This window comes from Saccoglossus kowalevskii, chromosome 7 (genome assembly GCF_978046115.1).
Source record: "Saccoglossus kowalevskii chromosome 7, keSacKowa6.1, whole genome shotgun sequence".
Taxonomy (NCBI): domain Eukaryota; kingdom Metazoa; phylum Hemichordata; class Enteropneusta; family Harrimaniidae; genus Saccoglossus; species Saccoglossus kowalevskii.
In genome coordinates this window covers 6,930,417-6,944,303 of record NC_140647.1, presented here as the reverse complement: position 1 = coordinate 6,944,303, position 13,887 = coordinate 6,930,417, and the positions used below count along the sequence as shown (strand labels likewise).

At 35.0% G+C, this 13,887-nt stretch overlaps 1 protein-coding gene across 1 annotated transcript; it reads right to left on the bottom strand.

Annotated features, from left to right (window-relative positions):
* Nucleotides 1-2,719: 2,719 nt before the first annotated feature.
* LOC100368161 (uncharacterized) lies at nucleotides 2,720-10,099 on the bottom strand. Its single transcript, XM_002742159.4, has 5 exons — nucleotides 9,942-10,099; nucleotides 9,690-9,718; nucleotides 7,472-7,534; nucleotides 4,599-4,673; nucleotides 2,720-4,467 (listed from the first exon to the last, which is right to left on the bottom strand). Exons 1-5 carry the CDS (start codon nucleotides 10,002-10,004, stop codon nucleotides 3,723-3,725), a joined length of 975 nt encoding a protein of 324 aa, XP_002742205.2. The 5' UTR covers nucleotides 10,005-10,099; the 3' UTR covers nucleotides 2,720-3,722.
* Between the last annotated feature and the right edge of the window lie 3,788 nt (nucleotides 10,100-13,887).

Here is a 13,887-nt window from a genome sequence, read left to right as displayed (position 1 = left end):
TTGTGTAAGATCACAAACTTTAGCTTCATTTAATCACTGCATGAACATGGCAGCCATGTTGTAAACACTCCCTTACATATTGCCTGTGAGGGCGCACAATACTGGACATTACAGCTTGATTACTGTAGCAATTTTTTTACAAAGGTTAAAAGGCAGATTCCTGGAGATAATGCACCTTTTGAGTCGGGGAGGGAGTACTCGCACATATTCAGGCTCACACACCCACCCCTAAAAATGTTAACACTATATTATGAGCCGAGTACTCTGTGTATTGAGTCGCACGAGTACTTTACCTGTGTTAATGCAATTGAATCTGAGCTGTCAATGTTTGGTTTATGTTTTGATTGGTCACTTTTTTGTTGATTTATAAGAATTTTTTTCATCCAATTCACAAGGTTTTGCTGAAGCTGACCATCTATAGCGTTCACAATGTGATGACTGAATTAACGAACCTAGTAGTTTTGCCTGGTATAATTTTACTTGAATTTAGACATTTATTTCATTGCAAAAATCATGGTAATCTGATATTTAATAATCTATGATCAAACATGCATCGTAGCTCAATGCATACAGTGTGATTAACCCCAACAAGTTTTAAACTGGTTGTATTCACATTTTTTGTTCAAATTTGTTTTCAGAAATTAATTATCTGAGCGCTGATAATTTATTTTTCAGAGTTATGCATTTGTGTCTTAAGGTAGAAGCCTACTCATAAATTAAAATACCCAGAATTTATTCATTTTGCAATAAAATGTACTTCAATATCTCAAAATTTAGCCTGGTGACATAGGCTGAAAAAATCATATATTATTAATGATGGAGTACTTTTTGTTCTGAATTATTTAAAAAATTTGGGTTTTAAAGTGTCAAAAAATGCAATTTTTCTTTAACACTGTTCTATGGAATTGTTCTAAAAATAGCAATTTTCAATAAATATTAGGACACGTTTCTCAAAGCTTAACTGTAACACACAAAATAATGCCATTTCATTGTACCATGGGACATTAGCTTCATGATTGTACATAATAAACTAATGAACATTGTCATGTGATTTATGACCAATTTTGTCAAAAATTATGACTTGGCTTCTACCTTAAAAAGAGCATACATGTAGTACAGTATTTTAGCATGCCCTACATATACTTTATGATGCACTATATTTTGGGATAGTGAGTCATTATATAATCAAAATGATATTTTTAAATACATAACATGCATTGTTGTACCCAATTGATGCTAGAAAGGACCCAAACAATGTAACAATACACATATTGTATGGATGAGCACCCACCTGGACGCTCTCATTAAACCTTGTTATATGGAAAGTGTGGCCATTGAAGGGTGACGCAACATGATTTAAACTGAAACATGCTACCTGAGGTTCTGATAGTCTTTGTCTATGTGAATCTTGACAGGGAAACATTGGAAGACTGGTAACGCGACTTTGCGCGCACTCTCAAATAAAAATATCACTTTTTACCAAAAATTACCAAAATATTCACCAAAATTAGATAATTAAAGATATTACAAAATGTACAAATCTGAGGGAGGTCCATATGTAGTACCTATATATGTAATATCAAAGCAGTTGAACTTGTGGTTTTTCAGGCTTGTAGTTTTCAATAAGTTGAAAAACTAAAACATTGACACTGACAATCACTCGTATGATAAGCTCCGCTCGACGGCGAAGCTAAAAATGATTGAATGAGTATAATATGCTAAAATCCTGACTTTCAAGAACTCGTAAATGTTTCACGTGTTGTATGACGCACATGCTGTGGGGGATACTTTCTCGTAAAATAATAAACTTAGTATATAGAATCACCAGTCGTTTCATACCAAGATTAGTACCGAGGCTAGCCAAATAAATTAAATAATTCAGTAACTAGTCAATACATTAATTTATTATTTTTCACAGTAGGAATGTCTAGTTTTGACGTTTTTCGTACTGTTTTCCACATTGGTTACCGAATTTCATTTCATTACCCAGGATCCTCCTCAGTTCTTGCCATGGCTCAGGTGATTCTATTATCACAGCTACTAAAAATGTGAACAACAGTAGGTGTGAAAGTCAACGTTTTGTTGCCCTCCCGTTCATTCGAACCACAACCTCTGTAGTAGAAGTGGGCAAATAACATTTGGAGATAATTGCTTGTCCACTGTCCTGACCATAGTCCTTTAAGATGCATGTTGGCAAGTACGCAATAATTTTCCTGATCTTTCAGCTGAATTGTTCAAGGAAAGACGCATACCACATTATTAGAAAATACTTTGATTAATAAATTGGTATTGCATCATGATATAGCAAAATCAATAAATCACTATTCGAGGGGCATTGATTACACACATACATAAATGTACTTCAACTGTGGTATTGCCCACTGATGCGCTACAACAAACATATGGGATATTTTCCTTTCGACTGTGTCAAACTTTTTACGCTCCACCTTCAAGTTGACAACCACCACCACGAATTTGTAGTTTTATAAAGATCACTAACATACAAGTAGACAGGCGACACCAATCTGTTTAAATTAGTGTTGAATAAGACTGCCACATTGTCAACAGTAACAAAAAGCATACAAATTGTGTTTACATTGTAGCACGTTCGTATTGATTTCAAATTTATTGAATCATGTCAATTTGAATGACTTATTGACACAATATCAAGAGTTTCACATAAAAACAGATGGGAATGACTCCACATGAACTCAACATGTATGAAAACATTCCTTTATTTCAGTTATAAGATAATATAAAAATATTGCATAGTTAAATACTTAAAATACTGCCAGGATGAAGAATTATGTTCCACGGTGCTCTGCATAATTGAATTCTGTGGTGCAAATTTCGCTACAGCTATAATTTTCATAGATAAGCACCCAAATTTTAAATAAATCACTTTGATTGGTTAAATGTAATGCATTTGATGCAATTCACATGTTCAGCATACACTACTGATTGCAAATTCTATATAAATACACAAAACCAAGATATCTATTCAGTTACGATATATACGCCTTTTGCTACAATGTGGTAGCACATCAACAGTGATGAGAGGGCAACGGCACAGAGGAAATTGTATATACTAGAGATCATAGTTGCATAGTGCTTTCAAATCCCAAGAAACCACCATTCATCTAAATAAATTTCAAACTTAACCCTCCAGTTAAGCCTAATCTCAACAAATTTACTTTCTGGATTAAAATAACAATGGATAACAAAAGATAGATTAACATTGTAAACAACATAAACAATAGTGTCCCATGATTCTTTGGTGCAATCCATGGAATTGAGCAGTTCCCCTTTAACTATCAAACGGGAATTGTAACATGTAAAAGTTGTTTTCTTCTGGGACGCTTTGCTTGTATGAACATGTACAATAAAAAATGCTCTTAATTTCTTTCTTGTTTGTGTAAATAGGAACATTCGGGTATCTCATCAAATTGTGCCAGTAAATACGAGTTTGCAACATCTCCTGGTAATACATCGAGTTGCTTTTTTCATCTAGTAACTGCTCATCTTGTATTTTCTAAAAACATTTATAACTCACTGCAGTACCTACCTAATATATCGATACATGTTTTAGGCACAAAATGTACAACGGTAGTCTAGTTGTCTGCATAATAATGTTAATCACATAGATGATATGCCAACAACAATCATTCATTCATTTTGCATTGCTACTAATGTTATCAAGTTTCACCTACACCCAGCGAGGTTTATGGTGATTCGTCCTTTCGTTCTGGTTGGTCACGAACATCCTCTGGCAATTGCTCTTTTTCTTGGGCATCTGGCTCGACATCGTGTTCTTCAGCTTCAGTTTCTGGTGAAGTCTGCTTTTCTTCAAAATGGCCTTCCAAACCAGTTTGTTTCTCTTCGGGCTGTGGTTCTTTTGGCTCCACTAATGTCTCTGGATGTTCTTGACTGGCTGCCTCACCACCTTCTCCTTCACTTCTTAGCAAATCACTCTGTTGGTCAGGTGTCTCAACTTCAGATGTTGCTGGTTCATTCACCATTGGAACATCATCCATCTGTAAAATGTCTTCATCTTTGCTCTTTTCATCCTCTAGTGGGTCAACATCAGCTTTAGTATCAACGACCTTGCCAGTGTTTTTTTCCTGATCCCCAGCAGGTGTAGATTCTGATGACGCTTCATACTGTGCCTTTTCATCCACAATGCTGACCAGCACATCAGGTGTTGGTTCATCTTCATCTTGTGGTGTTTCCTCATTGCCTGATGTAGATACCGGTTTTTGATCACTGGTAGTGATTTCTGGGGAAGCTCCACCTCCAGCTAGTAGTGGTGTTTGTTCACTGGGCTCATCATCAGCACCAGCACCAGATTTTGGATCTGTTTGATAAATTTGTTGATAACCACGGCTACGTTTTCGTCGTACAGAACAGTAGTATATAATTGCAGCCAACACAAAGAAAAGTATAATAGCCCCAATGACTATTATGATCCTAGAAACGAATATAGACAAGATGTGGAATTGTTAATAAAACATGTTACTGATCTAATAAGCACACTACCAACAACTCTATCCACAGTTGATGTAGTGTATCTTTGAGTCATAGTGTATGACTATATTTACCAAGGCCATGTTTTGTCTTGCCATTCTTTACTGCAGCATTGATTGTTCCCGCAGCAATACTCCGAACTGTCACATCTGGAACAGAGACATGTAATGAAACAAACAATAAGATAAATTATTTGACAATTCAGGATGCTATCTGAATTGTATGTAATTGTAAGGCTGATGATCTTCTAACACTGGCTTGGGCTTATATTTAACATGAACATCGTGAGAATTGTATTCCTATACCCTTCACCGGTTTGTATTCTTAATTAGTATTCGTCACTGAATATACTCTATTGTCACAATAAAAAGTAATTAAATACTAACTAATATGTGATGTATATGCAACATAGAGGCATGGCATGTTGCATTGATCAATTCTTTCATACATGTGGCACATGTAATCCATGTGGTAGCATAGAGCACATGGCGTATTCATGTATCACAAAGCTGCATCTCACAAAAATCATTTGTGGGTCACCATGACACACAAATGATGCGATATTTTTATGTTTCATTTGGCTACAGATTCATAAGGTTTTATATTTCCAACAACGGATTAACTATTATTGACATACGCTGTGAGATAACTTGTCTCTAGTAAACCAACTGTCTTATGAGTTGCCCATTCCCTGATGCAACCACTTCCCGTACATTAACCTGACGAGCTATCTACCTATAACAACCCTGATAGACGGAACCCGCACTGACATGGTAGAGAACCTAGGCACAGTCTCTTGCATCATAACCCATAAATTGCAACAGTTTTCGACAGTGTGACCTTTGCCCCTACAGGAAACACAAATTATAACATCTTGTTGTGATGGTCGTCCAGGAATGTAAGCGCCATACTTTGGGTGGGATCTCAAATTGCTGTCGCACTGTGGATGTGTATGGATTTGTACTCAACTGGGTGTGGTGGTTTGGAGAAGTTGAAACCTATTGTTCAGGTAAAAACAAAGAAAGTGAAATTCACATGCTGAAGGTGAATTACAATTAGTTTAGTCAATACTGACACAAGTTTTCTTTCACTGTATGTCAATACCGGTAATAGTTACTCTGTTGGAAATATAAAACCTTATAAATCTGTAGCCAAATGAAACATAAAACAAGCCATGGATGACACAGTCCCCGTTAGTTATTGAATTTAAGATGTATAGTTTTGTTAGTCCCCGTTCAGACTATTAATTTGGGTCCATCCGTCCATCTGTACATACGTCTGGAGCTATATCTCGGACACCCATTGACAGATCTTGCATATGACTGGCGGCCATTTTGGATGTAAAATTTGCTATTTCTGATACCTAAACGTGTCCGCAGCTGTTTCTCAGAGATGACTGGGCTGATTTGGATCAAAGTTGGTATTGATGATCATACATATTGGGTTGTAGGTGCACGTCATTTTTTTTTCGTGATTTGAACAAATATGGCTAACTGGTGGCCATCTTGTTTTCATGGTACCCATGCTACTTTCTCTTGAATGCCATGAACGTTTCTGTTTAAATTTTGTACAAAGATAGTATACCAAGAGATACAACTACACCATTATTATTTTTGTGATTCGATTAAATATGGCTGACGGACGCCAATTTGGATCAAAGTTGGTATGATGATCATACATATTGGGTTATAGTTGCATGTCATATTTTTTCTGTGATTCAAACTAATATGGCTGACTGGTTGTCATTTTGTTTTTCATAATACCCATGCCTACTTTCCCATAAATGCAATGAACATTTCTGTTTAAATTTTGTACAAAGACAGTATACCAATAGATACATCAACATGAACATTATTTTTATAATTTGATTCAGTATGACTGCCCAATGTCCAATTCTCATGTAAAAGCACTAAATAATATCTTTTTACAAATCCATCTCCTATTAATGGTTTCAATCTAATCTCAATGACTTCATCAGCATCAAATTGATATGTCAAACCAACAAATTTTGGACGGGGACTGTCATTAACAATGACTTGTTTATAGTAATATAGCTGGAATATAAGCATGTCAGAAATATGATTATGATGATTATTTAACATTAAAATGATTGACATTTGTATCTGATCGTCAAACTAGTACTTGTCCACATTGAGAGATATTACTCTGGAACAGCATTAATTAAAATTAAATCAGCCATTTTGATTCACATATATATCTATAACATGATGTATAATGAATATTTAAAATTTGAACATAATCAGTCAAAGCATGTCAGAGATATGGCACTAGAACCACATTCATTAAAACAAAATGGACGCCAGTTGGCCATTTTGAATCTCATCCGAGAAAAAACAGCAGAGAAATGCTTAATTTTGATGATTTTTCAGTACAAAAATGGCTGCCATTTGGCCATCTTGAATCAGATCGTGAAACAAATTGATGTGCATATGTATAATGTTATGTAAGATCTATGTTTGAAGTTTGATTGTGATTGGTCCAGGCATTTTTACAGGACCAGATGCACGCACGGAAGCACAGACACACGAATGCACAGAGGTCAAAACATAAGTCCCCGTTTTCGGACTACGTCCAAGCAGGGACTAAAATATTGCATCATTTGTGTGTAATGGTAACCCACAAATGATTTTAGTGTGATACAGCTTTGTGACAGATGAATGCGTCAATATTGGTAACATATAAAATAACGAGGTATAAAAGTTATGACAATTCTGGACACCGCGATATTTGCATCAATCACGCAACTGCAATAGATCTGTTGAAATTGCACCTGGATGCGCCCCTGGATCCGCCGCTGTAAACGATATATAAATAAATAGTTCTATGAACTACATCAACAGTGCCACAGCATGAGCGTTATTAACTAAGCACACGATTGGAAATAAAATACAACATGCACATAATATATTAAAACAATAGTACATACGGTGTAACTGTACAGTTGTAACAACATTCATTATCACCACAGCAATATTGATCTTTTTCACATCTGAAATGAAACATATGTATAATAACACATTGCACGGCAGGTAACAGTTTATAATGTTAGTATAATAATTCAATAGACGTCACAGTGTTACATCCATAATGATACATTTACCAACTCAGTTTTGATATAGTCTTCCCAGTTAGAGGACAGTGGTTGTTGCGCCGCGCCACTCATGCGCTACATTTGTGTTGATAAACATTCATTTTCCCACAATCCGCTTTTCTAATGGAATCCCAAGTACATGTATGAGTTTCGCTCTGGATGCCACTTACTTACTAATTTACCACCGGCATCTCCTTCAATACCTTCAAATCATCAAAAATTTGGTAACATTTCACTTTTAATCGTTGGTGTGCCCAATAGCGACGACTACATGCAGTAATATAACAATTTAACACAAAAATTGCAGTTGCAATGATTTTCTATTCATGTATGGTCATAACAGATTCATCGTACACTTAGTATGTATATTTGTAATTTATGCATGTGTACAGTCTGGAACTTCATCGATGATATATCATTGCATTTATTTCTGTTATTTCCCGTCGAATCCAATGAACGACTCGCAAATGCATCCATACGTTTACATAGCCTGAACAGAGTTAAAAGGGGACACGCAATAATTATAGACTAATAAATGTACATCTGAATAACACGTAGCATGACAGATTTTGACAAGCATAATGATATACTAATTAATAACGCAATAACATATGATGGGAAGGTATGATAATTCAATCGATTTGGTTCAAATGGTGTATATACATGTACATACACAAGCACAAGGTACTTTGTGCCAACCACACTCGCAAACAGACATACCATTGTTTAGTCACACTCAATTCACTGTGAAGTGGTGACAATGAAATTCTGCAAGCGATAGTGAGATTTATTGTCACAAGCAAGGAGTTAGAGAGTACTATTTGACCCGAGAAAGATTTTAGTTTCCAATACGTTTTAGGCCAAGGCTATTTGAGAACTAGTTTGATGAAATCCAATTGTTTATTTTGCCTTTTGCAATGTGTACATTTTTTAAAGAATTTCTTATTGAAATAAATTCAACTCAACAGCATTATCAAAAGATATACCGATCGTTTGTACTTTCCAAACCATTGAAAGAAAAGGCATTTCGTTATCGCATATGTTATATAACATTAGAGTACAAATCAGGCATAGAATGCCACCAGTTTCCCAATTAGTTTATAATTAGTTCAACTTCACACATGTACATTTCATTTAATATATGTAGTTTGTATATGTATATACTGATGAATAATATACTGAACAATTGACAAGCCTTAACAAAATGAGCCCCCCCCCCCTCTCCCGCACACACACAGCGTCATAACAAGCATGGGCCCGTTTTGGGCTGCAATATTTTAAATAACAATGTTCGGTGAGCATTCGCCAAATAAACAATGTCAAAAATATTAAAAATATCATTCCTTTGAAATCATGAATGTTCATTCTACATTCCGTGAATATTTGACCTCATCGAAAATTAACTTCTGCATGAACAATACGCCAAACGTCCGCACACAAACGTGACACGAAATTGTCATAGCGTAAATAGAGTTATATTTATATTTCATGCAACATTACATTTACAGTGATGGTGACATAGACTCCGAGAATTTTAGCAAATCCAAACATGTGCGGGTGGCAGCTCTTTTGTTAAGTCCCGATATGAATGAAACTCTTCCACCTGGGTCTAGTCGAGACTATATAATTATTACAAACACTTGGGTTTGTTCGTTCGTCCATTCATTCATTGTTTGACATATTTGCCAAACATAGTTCTTAAAATCTTTTGAATATATACATGAACCGATAACTAGTTTAATTGGGTTTGTTCGTTTTATCATAGACCCTCTAACTGTTAGAAGGTCTGTGGTCAATGGATGTCGTAGCTAGTGTATACTGTACGCTAAACCAAAGACAATAGAAAATGTCTTTGGCTAAACAAACGACCTTTGATCCACTCCTGAATACACGCGTACTAACGTCAGTACGTGAACTACAAATTGAACGTTAATCAAAACAGCTGGTATTATATTAACTCTGATCAGGGAGCTCCCTGCTCTGATCAAGCAAGACGTTAGATCGAAATCTTATCAAAGGATTAAAAAAGGGTATCGTAAACGAGCACACCTACCGACCGGGGTCACATGTCTGGCAGCTGACCTAAAAAAGAGGAATGTCAATTAAGCGGCTTAATAAATGACGCGGTATGCGAACTTGTTTCTATTTGTCTCAAATCATCTACAAGTATCGAATAAATATACATGTATACACAATAAACATATAATTGTTCAATATGATGACAGTTACAGAATGAATTCCTGTCTGTTCGTGGATATATTGCAATGGTGAACGCATACGGCATGCCAGTAGAAGGCGTACCCACCTCAAGTATAAATATGTAGAAAAATACGCCGATTGTAAGTGCTGGAACGGACAGTTTGGTCATGATTTAGAAAATACGTGACGATATTCTGTCATGTGTTGCTCCCGTATTTGCCTAGTCAGCTGACCCAGCGTACCCACGTGACTAGGTCATGTGTGTGTCATGAGACGAGGTCATTCACCAGACAAATGTAAAACTGCGAGTAATTATGCAGTAGATACTGATAACATTTATTTATTAACACATAACAAAAAAGGGTAACAAATCAGATATAAAATAACTTCATGAAAGAAAAAAAAACATAAAGCAAAGATATTAAGAAAAAAATAATATTGAAACTACAAATGCAAATACTGAAATTTGTCTTGAAAAAAAAATGATTAAAATTTGTATACACGGAATGTGTTACTGGTTTAGTTTATGAGGTGCTGCTGTCTTGTATTAAAACAGTTTTATTTAAATATTGTGCTGAAGGAATTGACAGTAGAACATGGGAACACAGTGATCTGTCAATGGTAAATAAACTGAAGTGGATTGGTTTGTGTGCTGCAGTTCCAGCAGTACTTATAAAAAAGGGGAAATATCAATTGAAATGAACAGATACCCCTGGAAGAGGTATCTAAAAATACCCTGAAAAGAATGTTCATAAGTAAAATATTCATGAAACCTGCCAATGAAAAAAACATGGAAAATATTCTAGATTTGAGTATAAACTGGAATTTAATGTACAAAATGATCACAAAACTAACAATAGAAACAAAAACTAGAGAGTTTCAATTTAAATCATTACACAGCATATTGTATACAAACTCCCACTTAAATAAGGTCCATCCTGTGTGCTTCCCAGAAAATAAATGCACTTTCTGTAATCAACACCTAGAAACACTTGACCACCTTTTCATGTCATGTAAATTTGTAGAGAGCCTCTGGCAAGATGTGATAAAGAATCGCTTCAATTGGATAAAGTACCAGGTAAGCTGTGTGCAGTTTTGGGAGATCCGGAATACAGTTGGCAAATTAACTTTATTAGTTTGATGGTGAGAAAACATATTTATTTCTCAAAATATAAAAGTACCAAGCCAACTTACCAAAACCTAATGCATTTATTGCGGAAACATTTCCAAATTGAAGGTCAAATTGCTAAACAAAATGAAAAGGAAAATGCACACTACGAAAAGTGGTCTCTCCTGATTCCTTACATCATAGAATAAATAATGAAATGTATGTATATGACGAGTTTCAATTTAAGTTAGAAATGTATGCTATTATTGAACAGCCCAAATAAAATTGCTTAAATACAAAAAAAAAAGAATTGACAGTTTAGTAGACTATACGTCATAAAACGACTGGTTGACGCATATTCTATCAAACAAATTCATTTGTTACGTCCACGTTACGGGATCTCGGCACGTGCCGAAACTTTTACCCCTTCATTCTTTGGAGAGGGAATACAGCAGTTGCTTTCACGTTCGTCGGGATCCACTCGGCTCGTGGCGAAATCACGCCCCCATTCGTCGATCTGTTATTTGAGCCAAACATGGACAACGATGCGCATATGATGATAATAATAATTGCTATATTAAAATTAAATCCATTGGTTGTTATGGTATTTATTACGGATCATCGTGCACATGAATTGAAGAAGATTCGAAAAACAATTATTGTTTACGTAAATAGAAAATACCGGTTGCAGCAGCACATAAATATGCATCGCTACATCATTACTACATCACCCGACCATATATAGCTGCACTTCCCTCCATCGTCATGCCGTACTAGTATGAATCAATATGTGTTCTCTTAAATTTACCACCGAGGGGGTGATTTCGGCTTGTGCCAAGCGTTCGGGCAGCAAATTTCGGCACGGGCCGAGTTTCGATCCCAGGTATCTATTGGGACCAAGATAGAGTCTCGGCGCATGCTGAGATCTCTAACGTGAACACCGCTCATGTCAATGAGACACGAACAACCTTAATGTATGTAAGGAAGACCATAAGCTATATCTTAAGTCTTACAATAAAATACAATTTTGAAGAATACTTAACTATTCTGAATCCAAAACAAAGAATTTTAGCAGCCAAGCAATCATAACTTAGCTACTAAAAAGGGGAGACATACTAATACTAAAACACCTTTAGAAAATAGAATTTGTAGTCAATGCTCATTTCAAGAAATAGAAGATGGACTACACTTTTTCATGGAATCCCCAAAATATCTATCACTTTGACAATAGTTGGTCGAAAGTAAATGATTTTTAATTGTATTTCATTATTTTGGTTTATTTTTTATTGCTATATACTGATAGAAAATTGTGTGTGTTTCTAAAGATGCAATAAGGTTGTTGTGCCTTTATCATATTATTTCTGTATTAATCATGTAATGTACTGCATTTATCCTATTATGTGGTGTATTCATTATCTTATGATGCGAGTCGTAAATTGAAACTCGGGAGTGAATATATATTGGCCGAATTTATTCAAGTACATGACATTGAATAAAAATAGATATTACATGGTATATTTCCGCCAAGTGATTATTACATGGCATAAAACATCCGAATTAGGCAGCCGATTAATAAAGATTTCGAAATATGGAACCTGTATTACGTCATTGGTGTTTGTAATCTAAGAATTTTAATTAGCTAATTTGCATTACATTCACCAGTTTCAGTATTGTTCTTTGTATATTTGTCCAAATTACCTTGAAGGAGCTGGAGGTCTGTATAGATGAATCTGATCATCATTGTGCTTAATAATTAGTTAATTTTACATACTAATTAATTATTATCAACTTGTATTATTTTGTCCCATGACACGGATATTGTGTCTTTAAAAAATGGGAGTTTTTTGAATTACTGTGTTGTTCTTCTGGTTCACTGATATCTCAGTAACTAGCTAACTGATTTAAGTGCGACTTAAGTAGTTTAACATGGACTATAGGTACGACCATGAGGGCGCTGTTCATAATCGGATGCGATGACATCATACGAACAGCGCCCTCATGGTCGTACCTATAGTCCATCTTTAGCATAAATAATGACGTCACAATGGGAATTCGTGCATAAATTAGCATAAATGAGGACCAATGCCGTAAAGGGATCATTTGAATGAAGATGACGTCACAATGGGATATTGTGAATACATTTGCATACATAAAATAGATGTGAATACGAGGTCGTGTCGAGGTCATCGTGACATTTGCATAAATTACTATCAATTTTTTTAATTATTTTTTTTTTTTTTTTTTTTTTTTAATTATTTTTAATTTTTTTTTTAATTGGACAGGCGTGGACGAAAGATTTTAGCATAAATGAGGACCAATGCCGTAAGGGAAATTGTGCATACATTTGCATACATAAAATAGATGTGAATACGAGGTCGTGTCGAGGTCATCGTGAATACATTTGCATAAACTACCATCAATTTTTTTTAATTATTTTTAATTATTTTTTTAATTGGACAGGCGTGGACGAAAGATTTTCAGAATATATCGTAGAGGGCGCTCACACATACACACACACACACACACACACACACACACACACACGTTAATAAATACACGTCATTTTGAAAACTAATGGAGTTTATTGCACAAAAGAAGTAAACAAGAATGAAATATTGACATGGAGTATATATTTATGACATGGTTGAGTATTTTTTAACGTCACAAAAAAACATACGATGTGAGTAAGGAAAATAGTTGCGTAGTGTATAAATGTTTAGCGTGATTAAATATTTCTTTGTTAACACCTCGAAAAATACGTAGATACATGTAAATGTGCGGCGTGGTTAAATTTATTTTTAATGCCACAAAAAATACGAGTACATAAACGATTCGATTAAAACACAGAAACGAGAAAAGCCAATAATAGTAAACATTGATCAATAAAAAATAATTCATTCTATATATACATATGTTGTTTATTTTTACATTTCTTTCCTTTCAA